This window comes from Pelodiscus sinensis, chromosome 30, assembly GCF_049634645.1.
Source record: "Pelodiscus sinensis isolate JC-2024 chromosome 30, ASM4963464v1, whole genome shotgun sequence".
Taxonomy (NCBI): Eukaryota; Metazoa; Chordata; order Testudines; family Trionychidae; genus Pelodiscus; species Pelodiscus sinensis.
Window position 1 is genome coordinate 6,229,008 of NC_134740.1, and position 21,637 is coordinate 6,250,644.

Sequence of the window (21,637 nt, forward strand, 5' to 3'; positions counted from 1 at the left end):
CATTTCTCTGGACTGTGTTTGGACTTGAGGAAATGACCTGGCTCCTGGCTGCCCCTGTTGCTCAGCCAAAGGCCCTGGCTCAAGAGCAAGGCCTCAGGCTGTCAATGACCCATCAGCCTTCAATGACTCTCCCTCCAAATCGGGCCCGGCTCATTGCAAAGTGTAAGGGCTCCCATTGTCCACAGTCCTGCTTTAGCTTCCTCTGGGGATGGGAGCGGGCACAGAGTCACACATATTCCCCTCCCTCTTCTCCTGCCAAAGGCTCCTGCCTCCAGCCCTCTGACCCCAAGGCCACGGAGAACAGTGGGAGACAGTTTCTCGGAATGAGCCCCCAACACCCGCTCCCTTGAGCCATGGGATGCTCCTCAGGGACATGCGGTCACTTCATCCCTTTATAACAGGCGACCATGCAAAAGGGGAGAAGGGATCTGATTTAAATCTCTCCCTCTGCTTGCCCAGACTGCAGCCGCAGGGACAATCCGCAGCCCTCTGTGTCTGCACAGTGACCAGCCAGTCCCCGGAGAACATTGCCCGCCCGCACCAGGGACAATGGGACTTTGGCTCTGTTTGGTGTTTATTCCAGGCGCTTTGAAAGGTATCTGCATCTTTTAAATGCACTGTCTACGTGTGTGTGTGTGTGGGGGGGGGGGTTGGGAAGGGGGGTTTATTGTGTCATTGCTCTCAATGACATTTTTAAATGCGTTTTAACTCCCAGGTGCCCGGTCCCAGGAGCTGGTGGAATTCGGAGGGGCTGAGAAAAAGGCCGGAGACTTTCTGCGCCTCTTCTGCAAAGCCTCCGGGTTCAACTTCGGGTCCTCTGGAATGAGCTGGATGCGGCAGGCTCCCGGGAAGGGGCTGGAGTGGGTGGCGCACCTCTACTGGGATAGATGGGACAGAGCTATTTACGCGGACCGAGTGAAGGGCCGATTCACCACCTCCAGGGAGCCTTCCGCGAGCCTGCTGTACCTGCCAATGACCGGCCTGGAGCCGGAAGACACTGGCCGGTATCACTGCGCGCGAGACAGACAGTCACCACAGTGCGGGGAAGCCGGGCTGAGCTCGGACAAAAACCTGCCGGCGCTGACTCAGAAACGCTCCCCTAGGGGGCGCTGCGGTTCTACACTCGCAGTGGGGAGACAGGGAGCCTGAAATCTCCGGGCCTCGTCACAATGGCCAGGTTCCTTCTTTCCCGCATTAGGCACCCGGGCAGGTGCCGCGGGCCGGCCGGGCTGGTGAGGGAACCGGGCTCTGCCTGGCCCTGCCTGGGCAGCTCTGCCCCAGCCTCCCTGATGAGCGGGCAGCCGGGAGCTCATTAGTGACCCCGGGGCTGAGCTAGGAGCTGGGGCGCTGGGGGCAGCGAGCGCTCGTGCAGCAGGGCGGGGCGGGGGGCTCAGAACCAGGAGGCAATGTCGGAGTCTCTGTGAAGCGAGTGGCCATGGGGGGCAGCGAGGGGAGGTGTAAAGCGGATTGTGTGAGTGGAGAGGGCGTGTTGGGGTTTTCCCGTCTCCTGCACCCCCTTAATGGCAGGGACAGACTCCACCAGCCAGTAGAATAGAGGGAATTTATTGCTTCTCCAGGATACAGCACAGATGTAATCTGGTTACAGGATAGGCCTAGGATGCCTCAGCCCCCCTTGAGATTGCAGAGCCTGGGCCCCTAAATCCCAGCCGGTTGCTGTGACGTAGTGGGGGTACTTGCTGGGCTGTGGTGACCTCTGCTGTCTGGAGCAAGACCCAGCAGGGAAAACCTCACTATGCACAGGTGACGCCACACCTGTTGAACAAGACACTCCCATGGAGAGGAACGAAGGAAGGGGGAATGCTGCCCTGGCTGGGGGGCAGGGCTGGAAGAGTGGGAGTTAGTTGCTGTCTGGGAGCATGGAGGAGACAGCCTAGGGAAAGGGGCTGGAGTTTAGGGGCCCAGTCTCCCCCCATCTCAAGGGGGCCTGAGGCATCCTAGCCCAGCTCTGTGACCAGATTACATCTGTGCTGTGTGGTATCCTGGAGAGGCAATAAACTTCCTCTATTCCACCGGCTGGTGCAGTCTGTTTGTGCCATTTCGGGGTGCAGGAGACGGGGGACCCCCAACGCGCCATCACAGTTGCCTAGGCTGCTTCCTCCATGATTCCAGCCAGAAACCTAAATACTTCACCTCCAGCCCTGCCCCCAGCCAGGGCTCCACTCCCTTTCTTCCCATTGTTCTGCTCCCTGGGAGATAACTCATCAGACAGGTTCGAAGCCCCCTTGAAAAATGACTCTTCCCCTGCCCTGCTGGGCCCTGCTGCAGACAGCAGCCAGTGGAGGTCACTCACAACCCACTGCCCAGCATAGCAACCAGCAAGGTACCCCACACTACATCACACAGTGTCACACCCCCTCACTGACATGTGTAACTGAAGGGAAAGGGACACAAGGATCAGAGCAATCAGCAGCCAATGGGAACTTGGATTCCCCAGTACCTGCAGAGGTGCAGGTAAATATAGCCCAGCGGTGTGGGGGCCCAACCAGGGTTAACCCAAGTGCACCATGTGAGGCCCAGAGGCTGGTATTGGCCCACACCTACCTCAGCCTTAGCCCCCACAGGCCATTTTTTCCAGTTACCTGCTTCCACATTGAGCACTGAGTCACAGAGGTGATCTGGAGAAGGTTTCCCTAAATCTTATATAAAGTCAAAAGTATTTAAGGTCCTAAACTCTAAAATCACTCTTGAAAAATGGGGCATAACTTCCTGAGTCACTTAGTGGTTCCAAAATGTTCTTTGTCATTGTTGAAAATGGGATTTATGGCATTAGATGCTTTTAAGAAGTTTACCTTCGATTTGTGTATCAACAGCTTTAGAGCAGGGGTGGGCAATAATTTTTGATGGGGACCATTCCAAGATTTTGGGAAGTGGTTGAGGGCCACACTCTTCCATGATATTAATGGAGGCGATGTGGGGTGTGGGATGCAGGTTGGGTGTAAAGGGCAGCTTGGGGAAAGGGAATGGGGTGCAGGAGGAAGACTGGAGTTTGGGAGGAGTTTGGATGAAGGAAGCAGTTTTGACCTAGTGCAGGGGACTGGAGTGCAGGGATTTGGGATGTGATCTATGGTAGGTGAGATTGTGATCTGGATCATATCTGGGAGATGGTAACAGGGGGCCAGAGGGTTTGGGTATGTTGAGTTCAGCAGGGGTGGGGGTAGCAGAAGGTTGGGGCAGGGAAAGGCTGGGGTTCCAGAAGCAGGCAGTGGCCGGGAGACTTACCATCCAGAAGCCAAACTAGCCTGCCTGCCTGCTGAGCTAAGGCTTATGTAATCCACACACCAAGGCTATGTCTACACTGGCGCGATCTTGCACCAGAAGTATGCAAATGAAGCTAAGCGTGGAATATCGCCGAGCCTCATTTGCATATCTAATGAGCAGCCATTTTGCAGAAGAGGCTCTTGCGCCAGAAGGAGCTCTCTACACTGCCCCTTCTTGTGCAAGAGGGATTTGGGAGCACAACCAGCTCCTGCTCTTCCCCCCACCTTCTACGCCCCGCCGCCTCGCTCTTGTCTATGCCGGCCGGTGGCATGCCCCTGCTTGCCGTGCGTGCTGGCTGCTCCTCCTGGGGTCCCCAGGTCTGCTGCTTTTGGCCCCGGATCTACCATGCCTGTGCCCTCCATGCCCTGCTTGCCACTCACAGAAGTGGCTGCAGCGCCACTGGGGCTGCCCGTCTCTGCCGCAGGCAAGCGGGCGCCAGTGCAGGGAGCGGTTTCTCTGTCACAAGCAGGTATAGAAATGTAGTCTTTCGAACTTGCAAATGAAGCCCAGGATTTAAATATCCCGGGCTTTATTTGCATATTCCTGGGCGCTGCCATTTTTAAATGCCCCGAAGTTCGAACTACCTGCCCGTGGCTACCTGCCCTCATTGCAGGAGGAGTAACAGTAGTTCAAATTAGGATCTTTATTCGAACTACCTAGTCTGTGCCTCGTGCAGCCGCAGGCATGGAGTTCGGACTAAGGGGGATTTAAAAATGGTGGCGCCCGGGAACATCTAAATAAAGCCCGGGATATTTAAATCCTGGGCTTCATTTGCAAGTTCGAAAGACTACATTAGCCACCCTAGTTCGAACTAGGGTGGCAGTGTAGACATACCCTAAGGTGCCACAGGACTTCTCCTTATTAGCCCATTTTCTGTAAGCATGACTTTTGGATCTCCCTCTCCAATCTATCAATTTGGTTTTGGTAATTGTGATTTTATTAAAATTAAATGAGTAAACTAGTAGGAAATTTATTTCACTAACTACAAATTTTCTGTTTTCATTTTTTTAAAAATTTTAAACAGTAAAAAAAAAACATTGGAAAGTGCAAACATATGTAAAAGCCAACAAAAAAAGGGGGCGGCCAAAAATGTTTTTGCTTGGGGTGGCAAAAAACCTAGAGCTGGCCCTGCTTGGAAGGCTGCATATGGCCTGCAGGCTATATTTTGCCCTGGCCTGCTCTAGGCAGACTCAGGCGGCAGCCCTGGGGATCTCTTGTTTCAGTTTAGAATCTATGGCTCTTCTGAGTTGAAACAACCAAGATCCATTTTTTTCTTGTCAGGGATTTGTATTTCCTTCCCCCAGAGATCAGGAGGATGGGACCAGTTCACATGCAAGTCTCCAGTTCATGGATCAGGGGATCCAAAGAACAAAGTGTTGTGTCCTCTGATGTTCACAATTGTTTGTCTGATATCTAGAGGCCTTCTTACATTGGGCAGAAAATCGCCCCTCCCATTGTAAACTCATATTTCACTCTTGGTCATGCTTCTGTGTTCCATTTTAGAAGAAATACTTAAATATCACCTGATAACAAGGGGTATGCACATCATCAGTGAGATTAATGCAGACAACAACATATAAGCATTTCGTAGAGTCTAAACATTAAAAATATTTGTGTAAATTTAATATTTATATTAAGAAACATTAAAAACATTCATATAAGTCTAATGCCAATATTGAGCAAAACACCCAAGTGACTTAGCCTGGTCTCCAGTTATGAGGTTGGTTCTTAGCTAACACCAGCAGCTGAAGGAAGAGCTGGCATCAAACGTGCCAGCAGCACACCAGCCATACTGTGTTTCTTAGCTGCCAGGTCGCTTGATCCACACAAACTCACAAACCCACTCTCCTGTGTCTAAATCTGGCCAGTCTTCCAAATACCTTCAGAATGTATTTCCAGCTACATGGGCAACCCTTTCCACACAGCCCAGACACATCACACAGTGATATTCATGGCCACAAGTTTTTCCATGATCTCTGATAAGATGCTGGCTGGCTAAATATTCTGACAGCAGAAACTTGGGTGAGCCCTTTGGTACATGCCATACAAGGACTGCAGGGGTGTAACAGGTTCAGCATGTGAATTGTTAAGGGGGAGGAGAAGATGCAGAGGAACAGAGAGGGATTCCCCTCTTATTTAGCTGTTTTCTGGGTGTGGGTTGTCACCACCTCACTGTACAGCACATGTTCATGTTCAGCAGGCTTGGCTTTGTTTTTCAACTGGGTGGTGTGGGCCTGTGAAGCTGACAGAGCTAAGAGTGCGTAGGTGACTTCTGAGCCCTGCTGGGAGAGGAAAGAGAAATGAGGAGGAGGAGGGGTGCATGGATGCTACAGCTGAGAAAGAGGCTATGGCATTCTTGAGGGTATGAACAGGAAGAGACCTGGGAGATAATCGTCCCTGTCTATGCTGCACTGGTGAGGCCACAGTTGGAGTGTGTCTCCAGTTCTGTGCATCACACATTAAGGAACATGTAGAGAAATTTGGGAGGGTCCAGAGCAGAGACAACACGTCTGAGAGGGAACATGAATCCAACCTTATGAAGAGGATGGTGACCAACTGTTCCCCATGCCCACTGAAGTTCGGACAAGGAATACTGGGTGTAATCTCTGGCAAGGGAGGTTTAGCTTCGGTATTAAGAAAAATATTCTACCTCTAAGGGAAGTTAAACTGTGGAACAGGTGACCAGGGGATGTTGGGAAATCTCTGTCATAAAGCAAACACCCATTAGGCTGGTCCAGGTTTAAGTAATTCTACCACAGCACAGGAGGCCAGAACTGATGGCCTCTTGTAAGTCCCTTCTCAGCCCTACAGTTCTGTGATTGGGTGGCAGTTTGGAGAAAGGGATGGACAATTCCCAGCCCTTCCTTCTGCATCATCAAACTCTGTGCAGTGTCGCCTAGTGGCAGTTTTCTGATGGCCACACCCTAGAGAGTCAGAGAGATCTGAGACCTGGGCAAAAGATTCAAAGAGGTTGGATTCTGATGGTTCTTTAACTTAGCCTCAGTGTATTCATGTTACCTGTTCCATCTGCTCTGCTCCAGGACCCGTGGCGTTTGATCCTTTGCTATCATGGCCCGGATCCAGGTTCCTGGTGTGTTCTGCAGGCTCAGACCTTTCAGTGCTTTTCAGAGTCTTTGGAACTAAAACAGAACCAGGGAAGAGCAGAGCTGTGATGGGGACAAACCCTGAGGAAATGCCCAGCTACAGAGCATGCCCTTGAGTAAACTCAGCCCATCTCTCCACTTGCCAGGCCAGAGATTGATTCTCCAGCATTCAGTTTAGCAGGTCTAGTTAAGATCCACTAAACGGAATGCTGAGAGAGGCTCCGGTTGACACCAATTCTCCTTGCAGTCGCAAGGACTAAGGGAAGCCAATGGAAGCATTTGCTTGGCTTAAGGTAAGTCAACTCCAGCCACATATTTTACGTAGCTGGAGTTGTGCACCTTACGCCGATCTCCCAGGTCTAGTGTAGAACTTTGTGCCCAAAGTTGCTCTGCATTTGTTTAAAGATGTATTTTAGCATCCCTGAGGCATGGAGACGTCTGTGAGTTTTGAATTGTTTTACCCTCACTTCACCCTAAGCACAACCAAAAACCTTAATAGTGACATCAATTGAAATCATTTGTCTGAAATCAAACTTCAGCTGAGTGGGTTATTTGACATCAGGTGATAAAGCTGAATTTGCGCCAATACACATTTAATAAGCTCTCAATGTCATTTTAGAACTTTGTCTTCTTACTATGCTTCATCCTCTCATTCAAAGTTAAATGTCTCACCTGCCCTGCATATTCCAGACTAGAGAATTTACCGGGTGTTTTTTGGGTCCTCCAGGGCAGGGAGCTGATGATGTGGTGGTTGCAAGAATCAGGGCATGGATGTGGGAGGGCAAGGAAAGACACTAGGGTGTGGGGGTGCAACAGTGAAGACTGGGGGGGGGGTGAGGATGGGCTCAGGACAGGGGATCCCATCCTGGATGACATGAGCCTTCTATCTCTGACCCAAAACCCCAGTTGCCGGGGCCTTCTGCCTGCACACAGGCTCCCCTCCCCTAACCCTGTGGTCTAAGGCCAGGGGGAAAGGGCTTTGTGGCAGGTGGCTACTTACTCATTCTGGTGGCAGGAAAGGTGGCAGAGTTCCAGTCCTACTGGACACTCTCTGGGAAGTGCAGCTGGCCCCAGTGGCCACTCTGCATATAGCTCTCCCCTGTGGACTCACTGCCCCCAGTGGCCACTATCAGTATCGCATCTCTCCTCTCACTGCTCCCTCCCTTTCCATAATCTGGATAACAGTCCCATTCCTGGCACTTCCATTTGTCTTCTACATCCAAACCCCAACCTTGATGTAGGATAAGAGGAAGCTGCATATCAAATTTAGTGGTTTTACTTCTTACCATTTAGGAGGCATTCTTGAAAAAGGAGATTCACAAACTGACAGGCAGACATTCATAAAATATAGGGGTCAGTTTGGTTTCCATACCTGCACCATAGTAGGATTCTTTGTGGTTGTCAATATTTTAAACTCTTTACACTGATCCCTACAGAACAGTTTCTGACTAGACCAGATCTGAGGTGCAGGTGAAAGATCCCAGACTCTCTCCCTTTTCACTCACCTCTCTTCTTCCTATGGCAGTAGCAGATCAGAGCAGCCAGTGCTGCAATGAGAAGCAAGATGCCACCAGTTATCAGCAGAATGTCATGGGTTTGGGGTGAGGATGTCCCTGGTGCAAAGGAAAGAGAAGGAAGGGCAAATGAGAACAGCGAGACAGTCTTGATAAAAAGTCTGAGGCGCACAGAGGAATCTGCACTGGCAACAAACTTCCTGTGAAGGAAGGTCTAGTGGTTATGGTACTGGTCTTTGACATTGGCTGTGGGGGAGGATTAACTCCCTGATATACCACAAGATGACTGTGGGACTTGCGTCCTCTTTGCCTCATGTCACCATCTCTAAAACGGGCACCAAGGGGTGAACCCCATTAACAACACTGTGAGGGGCCCGGATCTTAGGCCACTGAAGTGTCATAGCTAGAAAAGTCATAGGGGGACATTGGGGTTTCCTTTCCCCTTTTTTTCCATCACACGCAAAATCTGTCACTCCATCCAATCTCCTTTTCCCAGAGCAGCACATGGGTGTCCTGCAGTGGGAGCAACACAGGGAGCTGGATTAAGACATTAGGGAAATCTCACCTGTCTCAGTCACAGTCACTGTCTGGATCCTGGGGGACTGGATCCACCTCCCACTCACATTCTCTTCATACCCACAGGCGAATTCCTTGCTGTTGTTCAGACTGGCCCATGGGATGCAGAGCAGAGAGATGTTCATAGATCTGGTGCCGGGCTCCATGGTGCTGATCTCAGACACAGCTTCCCCAGGAACATACTTGATTCCATCCTTGTAGAAGTGAAACCTCCGCTCGCCAGCATCCCTGGGGGCTGTGCAGGTGATGAGCAGGGGGAGACCTTCTCTCACGGCTCCAGATGGGGGATTTGTGGTTAGTGAAGGCTGGGGAAGGGAATCTGTGGGAATAAACAAGGGGGGTTCAGTAGGGGAAGTGGAGATGGTGCCCAGATTTCAATATACTCAGAGCTGACCTGTGCTTTCTCCAGAGCTTCTGGTTTACTTCAGGACTGCACAGAAATGAGCAAGATCCAGGCCAGGAGCTGAGGGTGGCTCCCTTCAAATATAATGTGGGGCTGGGATTTCTTGTCAGCAGGTGGACAGGGTTACCACAATGTGACTTGGTTTCTGCTAATCCTTGAACCTATGATATTTATGGAGCCCTCTGCAGACAGGCAGGGCCATGGGAGTCTGGTGATCTGGTCCCTCTGGCCAGACTGACTTAGGGCTGGGTGGCTCTGCTGGGATCCAGCATTCCCAGAGGGTGGAGGCACAAGGCAGCCATGTTCTTGGCCATGTTGAGTGGCCATCTGTTGTGCTCCTGTGTGAAGGGCGGCTATGTTGGAAAGCAGGCAGCCATATTGGCTAGAGGTTTCCTTGGCTGTGCTGATGTACAGAGAGGATACAGAGGATAGATATACCTACTGGTCTGTGTCACCAGAAACAAAAGGAATCCTCTTACGGAGTCACAAATGTAGCCGGGCATAAGATTTGTGGGCAAGAGGACATGCACATGGAGGCCCAAATTAATGTGTTGAACTTTAAGGTGCCACAGGACCCCTCACTGTCTGTACAGCAGTTGTGTTGTCAGTTGTTGGGTGTTTGGGATAGTGAGAAGGCTGAGGCCATGGCTCAGGAGAGGCAGGAGACACTGGGATGGGGCTGGGGCTGTAGCTGGGCAAGGATGAAGAAGGGGCCTCCTCAGTGAATACCCACATGTCTCACCACCCCCAGGTGGAAATAGGGTCTTCCCCAACACTGACCCCAGGGCAAGAAGGCTCAACTTGGACAGGGTCTGTCACCCAGACTCCAATCTCCATTGCAGATAGCGTAGGAGTGGCTGTTTGCTGTCAGTTGTGCTGAAAAGCCAGGCACCCTGGCTAGAGACCTGCAGAAGGTCTGTTCCCTTCCCTGACTGAAGAACCCGTGACCCACACTCTCCTTCCCCAGAGAGCTAAGCACCCCCAGCATTACCGGGTTCACTGGTATGCTGATGGTTTCAGGGGGCCCAGTGAGAGCATGGAAAGCTGGTGGAGAGTCAGAGAGGAGGAGGGATTCATGAGAAAGTCTCTGACACACAGACACACAACTACAATCCCCCTGCACAGACTGATGGATACTGTCTCTTTATAGCCAGGATCTCTCCAACACTGACAAGTGCATGGCCCAGAATCCTTTGTGCTTTGCACATTCAGGGTTAGAGGAAAGCAGCCCCTGGCTGAGCTGCTCCATCTACCTGCTTTGTCATACTGGGATCCTGGGGCTTTGTGACCTACAGAGCAGCCCAGAGTTTGAAGGGAACAGGCTCTCCAGGGAGGTAACTAGAGAGATCAGAACTCAGGAAGAGGGATGCGGGTTGGGATCAGGACTAGATACAGAAAGAGACTTTGCATTAAATACAGAAGAAGGGTCACAGATGGAAGAGCTCTAGAAGGGGCAGAGGGTAGGGGCAGATGGTACCAGATCAAACTCATTTCAAGAATTAGAAGGAGACTTTTCCATGGGAAAGACCCTGCACCTCTGTACCTCAGCCCTGCCCTGTGTGCACGTTGGCCAGTAGGAGACAGGGGATTATTGCTCAATGTCCATATGGAGGTGACAAAGGAACAGGCAAGATGCCATTTCTGTCTCCTGAAGATTGTCATATAGGAAGTGGCAGGGCTGGAGGCAATGGAATGACCTAACCACAGAGGTGCCACCTTGCTGCATTGCTGCATTTCCCTGCTGTTGGGCTGCTCACCCCCCTATGGCTTGACAGAGAGCAGAGATGGGGGAGATTTTGCGTTGGTTTAACATTCACGGTCCCCAAATTTTCAAATGTTCCTGTTGGCTGGGAGCCCCTTATCTCCAGCAAAGCACTGATGAACCTTCAGATGGAGCCAAGGACAGTGACCAGAGACCGGGATTGAAATTGCCCTGACCTGCACCTGAGAAGCTGGGCTTTGTCACATCTGATGCATGGAGCAGACAGACCTGAAGTTGTTTGTTGGTCCTTGTGATGGGGTGATGCAACCACACACTGCCTCAGGCCCCCCTCCCCCGCGGAGGGTGGGGAGCGACACACCGGCTTCCCCCGCCATGGGAAAGGCAGCAGCGGCAGCCGGAGTGCACCACGCGGCCAGCACTCAGGCCAACGCTCCGGGTGAGGCCCTGAGGAATATGGGCACCTGCGCCGTAGGAAGTAAAGGAGGTGGGGCCCGCAGGGGCGGGGAAGGAGCAGAGAGGAAATGCCAACGCAGGCGTACTAGGGTGGAGGTCAGACGACCCCCGCAGGGGAAGGGGCGGCACCCAAGGCAGCATAAAAGTGGCAGAGGCACTCGGGCTGGGAAGGCCAACTGGAGGAGCGGATGAAGGGCCTCCAGACCTCGGGAAAGAGGTGGACAGGGCACTCGGGTGAGCAGGGGGTGAAGAAGCAGCCCAGGGTGGGTGCAAATAGGATCACCTGCAGGCTGATGCGTTACGGCACGTAGCCCCATCAGCCAGGTGAGGGGGAGCAGATATTTCCCCCCCACCTTAGGGCCCTGGGCTGCGGCCTGGAGAGAGGGTGGGCCCGGGCCCCCCTTACACCCGGCTCGGGGTGAGCATTGGAGTCAGGATAGACAAGCTCCCCCTCCCCCACTTGCAGGAACAGAGCGCGGGCAGAGAGTGGGGCGGAAAGGGGGCTGAATGTCTTAGGGGAGTTGGCACCCCTTGACAGTCCTGTGGAAAACAGGGGGGCTTACCAATCACTCTGATGGAGATGGGTTGACTCCTTTTCGATGGGATCTCTCGCCCAGACTCTGTCTTCCAGTAATCACAGCTGTACACTCCGGCTTCTGATTTAGACACATTTGAGAGCAGAAGGGAGGTGCTGACATGGAACCAAGATTCAAGAAGCTTTCTGGAGTCAATTATCTGCCCATCCCTAAAAAACCGGATCCCGGATTGGGTGGAAGCTCTGAGAACTGAGCACGTCAGGTTCACAGATTCACCAGGTAGGAGGATGCCGTGTGGTGGGCTCACAGTGAGCTTGGGGACCAACGGCCGGGCTGGATGGAGGAAAGAGGAAAGAGAGAACTCTCTTTACAAGCAGCACCCCATTCATGTAACCCCCCTGCACCAGCCAGTCCCATCCAGAGCTTCTCCCAGCCTCCCTTTTGTTCCTCCCAGGCTTCTGCACAGCTCTGGGGCCCCCTTCCAAATGTTATCAGCTGCATCTTTGGAGGCTGCCAAGGTGGACACACTAAGGCCTGGACAGGTGACTGGGGACCCAGCATAAGGAGCTGAGGGTCCTTGGGAGGGGCAGAACTCAAACGCAGGGCAAGGAGGGAACCAGGGTCTCTGATGCTCTCTCCTTACCCCTGAAAGGTACAGATGGAGCAGCCCCTTAGTGATCCTGGCAGGTCAGGCACCTACGACAGCCAGTCAGGACACCCGCGGCTTGGGGTCACATGACTGGCAGGCATACCCTGCTGAAGCCAGGGAATGAATGAATGACCTGGCTGGGACCTGGCTGAGAAGCTGTGATGTCCTGCTGCTGCAAGGGATCTTGTTCCTTGCCAGGCTCCTGCAATCAGTATCCAGCCTATTCCTGCTCCACTCTCAGCCTGTGCCTGCCTCGCACCTCCCTTGTTCCCAGGTCTGGACCCGCTCTCGCCATCAGGCCAGGCCGCTTCCATCCTGGCTCCCAGCACCCAGAGCAGGGCATGGGGTGGCATCATCACTGCTGATTTTCCAGCCAGCACTGACTGGCTGTGTCTAGACTGGCCAGTTTTTCCGGAAAATCAGCCGCTTTTCTGGAAAAACTTGCCAGCTGTTTACACTGGCCGCTTGAATTTCCACAAAAGCACTGACTTCCTACTCTAAGAAATCAGTGCTTCTTGTGGAAATACTATGCTGCTCCTGTTCGGGCAAAAGTCCTTGTGCCACAGGGCCACTGTAGACAGCTGAGATTTGTTTTCCACAAAAAAGCCCTGATCACGAAAATGGTGATTGGGGCTTTTTTGCACAAAAGTGCATCTAGATTGGCATGGATGTTTTTCCTCAAAAAGTGCTTTTGCAGAAAAGTGTCCGTGCCAATCTAGACGCTCTGTTCCGAAAATGCTTTTAACAGAAAACTTTTCTGTTAAAAGCATTTCCGGAAAATCATGCCAATCTAGACGCAGCCGGTGTGTTTTCTGAAAGATGCGCCCCGTGCCCAGCAGGATTCACTCAGGGCTATGCCCTGTGCCCTGCGGGGTCAGGGTAGATGATCACTCAGCCCTTCAGGACTCAGAATTGATGATTCTGTGATGCTGATGAATATTACAGACCTGGTCTGAAACATGGGTTTCAGTTAAACACCCCAGCTACTCAAATCCTGCTATACATTCAGGCAGCTTCTTTGGCTTGCCTTGGACACCAGCCCATTCCCGTTTCAGCATTGTTAAATGGAGGAGGGGTGGACCCGCTGCCCATTCCTGCCCTAGATGCCCCCAGGCAGCAGTGATATCTCCTCAGGCCCATGTTACTGGGCTGCCAGCTTGGGAGTGAGTCCGGCCAGAGCTGCCCTGGCTCCCCCTGCCTCCCCTATCACGGTGCTGTCCAAGGTACTGCTTATCCCTGGCTCCCCCTGCCTCCCCTATCACGGTGCTGTCCAAGGTACTGCTGATCCCTGGCTCTCCCTACATGCCCCCAGCGTGGTGCTGTCCAAGCTACCTCTGTGTAGGGGAGCCTCGACAGCCCTGCCTTGATGAGAAATGGTGATATCCGCCTTTTCCACAGTAAGGCTCCCTAAAAGCAAGTCTCATGCACAAAAGCAGGCAGGAAAGGTTTGGAACCCAGAAACTGTGAGAGGAAGGAATGTTTTGAATAACAATGCAAATTAAGCATGGCACGCGAGACAACTTCAAGAACACAGGACAAGCAACCTCGCGCTGGTAGTTCAGTTTCTGATAAGCAAAAATTACAGCTGCAGCCATAAAACTGTCAACTACACGTGGGCTGTGTCTAGACTGGCAAGTTTTTCCACAAAATCATCTGCTTTTGCCAAAAAACTTGCCAGCTGTCTACACTGGCCGCTTGAATTTCTGCAAGAACACTGACGATCTCATGTAAGATTGTCAGTGTTCTTGTGGAAATACTGTGCTGCTCCCGTTCGGGCAAAAGCCCTCTTGCGCAAATAGGGCCGGTGTAGACAGCACAGTACTGTTTTGCACAAAAAAGCCCCGATTGCTAAAATGGCGATCAGGGCTTTTTTGCGCAAAACCGCGTCTAGATTGGCACAGAAGCTTTTCTGCAAAAAGTGCTTTTGTGGAAAAGCCTCAGTGCCAATCTAGACACGCGCTTCCGAAAATGCTTTTAACGGAAAACTTTTCCATTAAAAGCATTTCTGGAAAATCATGCCAGTGTAGAAGTAGCCATACAGTTTTGGCCACACCCCAATTTCCAAGGTACCACTGCTAGCAGTAAGCTCCATCCCTCTCCCTCCAGGGCTTGAGATTGTCTGAGTGTCTCTTGGCCAACCATCTTTTTATGTTGCCCAACAGGGCTCTGATTGGATGACTCTAGCCTGCTTCTCATTGGCTCCCTGCCTCAGCCCTCATTCCTTATGTGGGGTTAAGTTTTAACCCCTTATGTGCCAGTGCAGGACAATCACCCTGTCACACTGTCATTCAGCAGACAGGGGCGTGTGCGCATGCAGGTATGTTTGTACCAGTGGAAGTGACCAGTCTTGCTCTGTCAGTGCAACATCCATCTCATCAGCTGCGGGTGCCAGATTCCCACAGGAAATGTGTCTCCATAGCACAAAGGCACCAAGGGAAACTAGGACAGCCCAGCACTCGCCTCTCACACTGATGGAGACAGGGGGACTCTCCACAGACTGGATCTCTCGTCCGGACAGATGTATCCAGTACTGGCAGGTGTACGACCCGGAGTCCCATGACCACAGTGTTAAGTTCATGACATCGGAATAGCTGCTGCCAGATGGGAAGATCCTTTCCCCGTTCTTGGAGAATTGAAATTTTGTAATTGCCACATCACCACTGGGAAGAGAACACGTGAGCTGAACAGACTCCTCAGAGAGGTAGAGCTGGTGCAAGGGGCTCTGGGAGAGGGTGGGAGCTGCTGGGGGGCCTGGAAAAGACAATGTGTAAGATTTCAAAGCTGAAAGGACTCAGTGAGCTGAGAGAGAAAGATGAAGGGCAGGAGGCTGTTACTACCTAAGTGGAGGATGAGGGGGATTCCCACAGAGAAATAAATGCCCCCCTGAAACCTCACTGCCCCCAGTCAGGTGTCTCTCTGTGGTGCTGTATTACACGGCCTTCCAAAGGTCACAGGTTTCATCTGGAGGCACCTGGGGTGAGCGGGGTTCAGGGAGAGGGACAGGGCTACAGAAGAGTCTGGACACCAGGGCTGTGTCTACACTAACCACTTATTCCGGAAAATCAGCCGCTTTTCCAGAATAACTTGCCAGCTGTCTACACTGGCCCCTTGAATTTCCAGAAAAGCACTGACGATCTACTGTAAGAAATCAGCCGCTTTTCTGGAAATACTATGCTGCTCCCGTTCGGGCAAAAGTCCTTTTTCCGGAAAACTGTTCCAGAAAAGGGCCAGTGTAGACAGCACAGTAGTGTTTTCCACAAAAAACCCTCTATTGCAAAAATGACGATCGGGGCTTTTTTGCAGAAAAGTGCGTCTACATTGGCACGGACGCTTTTCCGGAAAAAGTGCTTTTCCGGAAAAGCATCCTGCCAATGTAGATGCACTTTTTCTGGAAAAACTTATCACAGAAAACTGTTCCGTTTTAAGCATTTCTGGAAAATCATGCCAGTGTAGACCTAGCCCAGGAGTCAGTTAGGTACAGAAGAAGGGGCCCAGACAGCAGGGATCTCTGGAGGGATCTGGGAGCAGGGGCAGATGTTTCAAAGCTAAATTCATCTCAGGGGGAGTGGAGTTTCCATGGGAAATGCCCTGCACCCCTGTGCCTCACTGTGCCCACGTTACCAGCAGCAACCTCAATCCCCCTGATTCCAACACTTTCTGGGGAAAGTGTGTGTGTGTGTGGGGGGGGGGGGGGAATGTTGTTACAAATGGATTAAACCCAACACACCCAATCCCATTAGGATATTCACCCCCACAGTCCCAATCCATGGACAGAGGCAGAAAATTGGGGAGAACCTATCAGTCGACCACCAGACTATGGCGCCTGCTCCTGGGCACTACCCCTCAGCAGCACCTAAATGCTGGATTCCTCCCCTCCCAGGGAGCCCAATTACCCCACAGCTCACCTTGCCTCTGTGATTCACAGCCACCCTTCACCAAGCCTCTTCTATCGATGCAAATAGCACTGGGCACTCAGCATCAGCAAGGAGCGTTGGACCTGCAACCAATTCCTACCCTAGATGCCCCATTGCAGCCCTGGTATCTCCTCAGTCCCATGTCGCTGGGCCCCCAGCCTGGGAGTGGGTCGGGTCGGGTCGGGTCGGGTCAGGCCAGAGCTACCCTGGCTCCTCCTGCCTGCCCCCTGCTAGCAGCCAGCTGCATCCCTCTCTCACCAGGGCTAAGAGAGACTGGGTGTCCCCTGGACAGCCACCTTTTTATGCTGCCCAGCAAGGCTCTGATTGGCTGACTCTCTCCTGCTTGTGATTGGCTCCCTGACCCAGCCCTTTCCCTTTATATGGAAGCTATGTTTTAACCCCTTATTTGCCAGTGCAGGACCACCACACTGTCAGACTTTCATTCACCAGATGTGTGTGCACGTGCACACACACACGCATCTTTGTACCTATGGACGTGAGCACCCTGCTCTGTCTGTGCAACTCTCATCTCATGGGCTACAAGTCCTGGATTCCATGCAGGGAATGCGTCTCTAACAAAAACCAACCAAGGGAAGCTGGGGACAGCCCAGTACTCACGTGTCACAGTGATGGTAACAGGGGGACTCTCCAGCGATTGGATCTCCCGTCCCGGTGGGTGTATCCAGTACCGGCAGGAGTATGACCCAGAGTCCCCGGGCTTTAATTTTAAGTTCGTGACATCAGAGTAGCTGCTGCTGGGTGGGACAACAGGTAGGAAGATCCTTTTCCCCTCCTTGGAAAATTGAAATCTTGTAACTGCCTCATTACCAGTGGGAGGAGAACATGTTAGCTGCACGGATTCCCCTGAGAGGTACAGCTGGTGCGGGGGGCTCAGGGCGAAGGTGGGAGCTGCTGGGGGGTCTGAAAAAGACAATGGGTCAGATTCCAGTGCAGGAGAAGTGACACAGAGTCGAGAGGCAGAGATGCAGAAGAGGAGGCTGTTACTGCCTAAATGGAGCTAGAGTGTTTCTTAAACTCTGTGCCATGGCCTCTTTTAACGTTTTTTCCCCCTGCCCCCAGTAGAGATGGAAGCTCAGCTGGGACAGCACATGCAGAAATTAAAGGGGCCACGACCTCTTCTTTTTTCTTTTTTCCCCCTCAACAATTTTCCTTTAGTGTTTCACATAAAAATGATTGTTTGGTTTTCCACGGTCTTAAAAAGTTTAAGAAACACTGAGCTAGAGAGATTCCCATAGAAAAATAAATGCCCTGCTGAAATCCCAGTGCACCCCGCCCTTCCTCCCCCGCCCAATGTCTCACCTTGCCCCTATATCACACACCCCTCCAAAGGTTCCCTGGTGGGGTAACTGGGTGGGCAGGGTTAAGGGAGAGGGGAAGGGTGTGGAAGGATTTGGAAACCAGGGTTGGGGTTAGATACAGAAGAAGGGGCCCACCCAGCAGGGGTCTCTCTGGGGATTCCATCCCTGCTTTGAGAGAAGAGTTTGTATCCACTGCTGCTTTCACCCCAGGGGTAGCTTCTGCTCCTCTCATACATGTGTCCCGTAGGGGGTACTGACATATTTGTGCCACCAGGGTCTGGCGTAACAGGATAGACACCAACCCCTGTTTTGACAGAAATCAGATTGTGCTCCTCCGGCAATGCCCACCCAGGACCCCAGAGCTGTGAGCTCTCCACAGCAGTGCCCTGGCAATGCCCAGTCTATGCTGAGCAGCTGGGAACCCCAGTCCCACCATAGACTCTCTGAGATGCAGGGAGGGAGGCTGGGCAGACAGAGGGTGAAGGTGAGGTGCTGGGGTGCTGGGGTGGGTTTCAGGTCCCCAAAGACTCCTCCCATCCAACGGCAGGGAAATCAGGGGCTCACCTCTCACAGTGATGGAGACTGAGCTGCTGTTCCCAGAGGAGATCTCTCCATTGGATTCCCGTCTCCAATATGCACAGGTGTAGGACCCAGCCCTCCCTTTCTCAGCGATGAGTTCCAGCCGGGCCCCTGCATTTGGGTGTGGGACTGTGCTGGGCTCCTGCAGTTCATTTTGAAGGAAGAATCTGTATCCTGAGACCAATCCATTTGAAGGAGCTGAACAGGTGAGGGTAACCTGCTCCCCTGGGAGATAGACTTGGTAGCTGCGGTCCAGAGAGAGGCTGGGGGCCGGCAGGGGATCTGGAACAGAGACACGGGGTCAGTGGGCAGGGAGATGCCAGGATGGAATGAGGAGAAGGGAGAAGGGGTAAAAGATCCGTCCTGGGCAGACAGGAACACAAACCAGCCTCACTCACTGCCTTGCCCCCACTCCCACACACCATGGCAAGTAAACCTCATTCCGGGCCCTTTTCCGAGATCCCAGGCCAGAAGGGCCCATTGTGCTCATGGAGTCCAACCCGTGTGTCACCCAGCCCCTGGGATTGCCCTGGATGGTTCCTCTGTCACCCAGGGCAGATCCCTGGGAAGCACATTGAGGCTTCATTCAGAAATCGTCAGTGCTGGAGAATCCACCCCAGAGCTTTGGGAAGTGTCCCCCTGGTTAATTCCCCCACTGTGAAAATGCCCCCTATTTCCAGCCCGAGTTTGTCTGGCTCCAGCTCCCAGCCACTGGGTTGTGTTTGCAATTGAGCTGTTGATTAATCCCCAGATAGGAGCTTCTAGACAGAGACCACGTCCCCCCGACCCTTCTCTGTGTTGTTAAACAGCTCCTGGACTGTCTTTCTCTAAGATGGACCCGCTGTGGCGGCGCGTTCGGGTTTCCCTGACTCCTGCACCCCCATAGTGGCAGGAACAGACTCCACCAGCCAGTAGAATAGAGGGAGTTTATTGCTTCTCCAGGATACAGCACAGCACAGATGTAATCTGGTTACAGGGCAGGCCTAGGATGCCTCAGCCCCCCTTGAGATGGGGAAGACTGGGCCCCTAAATTCCAGCCCTTTCCCTAGGCTGGCTCCTCCATGATTCCAGACAGAACCTAAAACTCTCTTCCAACCCTGCCTCCCCAGCCCAAGCTGCACTCCACCTCCCTTCCTTTGTCTTTCTCCCTGGAAAACCAACTTGTAGGACAGGTTGGGAGCCCCTTGCATAATGACTCATCCCCTGCCCTACTGGACCGTGCTACAAACAGCCGCCAGTGGAGGTCACACACAGCCCACCGCCCAGCATAGCAACCAGCAAGGTACCACACTACATCACACCCGCCCTCCGTGTCACCGGACAAATTCCAGCTCCCTCCATCTGTGCAACTTCACTCCCATCTCACAGCCTGCTCCCTGCACCCCTGAACTCCACTAACCCTCAGTCAGCTGCTCCCCATCCCATACAGGCAGGAGATGGCAGGATGATGGGAGGGACCCAGACTGTGCCAAGGGGCAATTCAGGGACAAGGGCAGGGGCTCTGCAGATGTCCACATTGGGCAGCAAGGATCGTCCATGTGACTTGGAACCAGCAGTTCCCCTCGCTCTCCATCCAGAGGAAGCAGGTGAGCTCATTTGTGGGGGATGGAAGGGCCCTTCCTCCACTTGGGACCCCCAAGATCCCAACACTCTCCATTCTGGGGGAATGTGGGGTGCAAACAGAGGGGCAGGGATGTTGTTGAAATGGATCGATCCCAACACCCCCATTTCCATCAGGACAGTCACCCACAGTCTCCATCCAGGAGCAGAGGGATAAGTGGGTGGGAAAAACTGTCATGTGACCATCAGCCCTGCCCAGCAGTAGCTAGAAGGCGCTGACTAGAAATGAGGAAGCTCTGGCAGATGTGAGGGAGGAAGGGGGGAGCTTTTCTGCCCATGATGTTTCCTCTGGAGCCTCTGCAGAATCTGCTTTTACTGCCCTGCTGCATGTGGCTGGGTCCCTGTCCCTGTCCCTGAGCCCTCTAATCTGAGAGCTGGGGCAGAGAGCTCCACATGGGTGGGCCCTGCCCAGGGGTCAGTGTCATGTGGAAGTGGGAGCTCAGTCTCCATGGCCCCTCCCACCCTCACTCTCTCTGATGAGGCTGCGAATGAGGGGCTGGGTAGTGCCCAAGAGGATGGGGGCAGCCTCTCCCCTACGATCTGGGCTGGGACCCACCGAACAGACCCTCCCAGCAGGCATCGGATGGAGTCGCTCTTCCACCCCTCTGGATGTCAGGGAAAGTCATGGGGACATCAGGGAATGATCCCCCCTTCCTTTCAATTCCCATCACCATGGTGTGAGAGGATCAGGATCCCAGCCCCACTGACAGAACCCCTCTCCCCTCCCCCATCCCACTGCCAGCATCTCAGGGAGGCCAGGAGACGTCGTTACCTGCAGGGGACACCAGCCTGGGGAGACTCTGGAGAGAGGCTGGAAGAGAAGAGCAGAGGAGGTGAGAGATCTGGGGATGCAGAACTGGGAGGATGCAGACAGATAGACACAGACACACAGAGGGCCAGAGGCCAAGCACTCACCCAGCAGAGGCAGAAGGCGAGTTAGCTCCATGCTGAGCCGGTCACTCTGGGCTGGGAGCTGGGTTCTCGGCTCAGCAGGGGAAGTCACAGCTTCAGGCGTGGCCACCACTCAGCTCGGGCTGGAGACACACTGGTGTGTGGGGCACAGAGTGTGGGGGAGGGGAGCTGCCCATTTCCTGAACTTGACAGTGGGGCGGGTGGAGGGTTTCCTGTCGCCAAACACTGACCCCCTCTGATGGGACTGACCCCGCTGTGGGGAGCGGGAGCTGGAGGCAGGGCCAGGCCCAGCTGGAGATGGAATCTGGCTGAGGAAGGGCTGAGGGGGAGGGGCATCCCAGCCGAGATGAGGCCGTGGGGAGAAGCTCTCCTGTCTCTTGGTTTATCCCCAGAGGGGAGAGTCTTTAAACTGAGGGGGCTGCAGCCGTGAGTCCCTGCTCCCCCACCAGCTAGACCCTGCCCAGGTGTAATTTCCATGTCTCTGGAGGGAAAGAATCCGACATTTTCTGATCATTGTGAAACTTCCCCTTAGTCACCAGCTGGGCCGTTGCTGTGGCTTTGGCTTCCTGTTCTGTGGTCTGAGCGCTGTGAATTTCAACCCCTCCCATCAGGCACAGATTCCCATTTGCCCCGTGACCAAGGTTTAATTTCTCTCTCCCTGAACTGCCCCTGAACGCCGTGCATGGAATGGGGATGGTCCCCTCCCTCCCCCATCCTGTATGGAATTGTCTTATGGACACTGTCATGATTATGAGGTTAGCCAGCAGCCTGGCGATTAAGGGGTTAACACACCTAGCCAGGTGGAGTGACCAATAGGAATGTAGGTGGGACTTTCAAACTGGGACAAAGGAATTTGGGTTTTTTCCTTTCTCCCCTTTTGTCTCTCTGGGAGAGTTCTCCTCAGCTACAGAGCGGGACAAGCATGTCTCTCTCTCTCTCTCTCTCTCCAAGACACCAGTCTTCATTTTCTGTAAGTAGGGTAAAGTTTAGGTAGTTTCATTAGGTTTTATTGTGTTATGGATTGGGTATGGGATCTGAGATCTGGCACTGCTTAAA

At 53.0% G+C, this 21,637-nt stretch overlaps 1 protein-coding gene across 1 annotated transcript; it reads right to left on the reverse strand.

Annotated features, from left to right (window-relative positions):
• Positions 1-14,261: 14,261 nt before the first annotated feature.
• On the reverse strand, positions 14,262-21,076 carry LOC142821322 (Fc receptor-like protein 5). The gene is made up of 5 exons (XM_075912201.1): positions 20,585-21,076; positions 20,442-20,480; positions 18,035-18,331; positions 16,770-17,072; positions 14,262-14,988 (listed from the first exon to the last, which is right to left on the reverse strand). Exons 1-5 carry the CDS (start codon positions 20,613-20,615, stop codon positions 14,522-14,524), a joined length of 1,137 nt encoding a protein of 378 aa, XP_075768316.1. The 5' UTR covers positions 20,616-21,076; the 3' UTR covers positions 14,262-14,521.
• Positions 21,077-21,637: the final 561 nt, after the last annotated feature.

Excerpts from the sequence above, each read along its gene's own strand:
- LOC142821322 (XM_075912201.1), bottom strand. The coding sequence starts at position 20,615 with ATGGAGCTAACTCGCCTTCTGCCTCTGCTGG. Across the intron at positions 20,481-20,584 it reads TCGCCTTCTGCCTCTGCTGG|CCTCTCTCCAGAGTCTCCCC; the intron begins GTGAGTGCTTGG and ends CTTCTCTTCCAG. Across the intron at positions 18,332-20,441 it reads CAGGCTGGTGTCCCCTGCAG|ATCCCCTGCCGGCCCCCAGC; the intron begins GTAACGACGTCT and ends TCTCTGTTCCAG.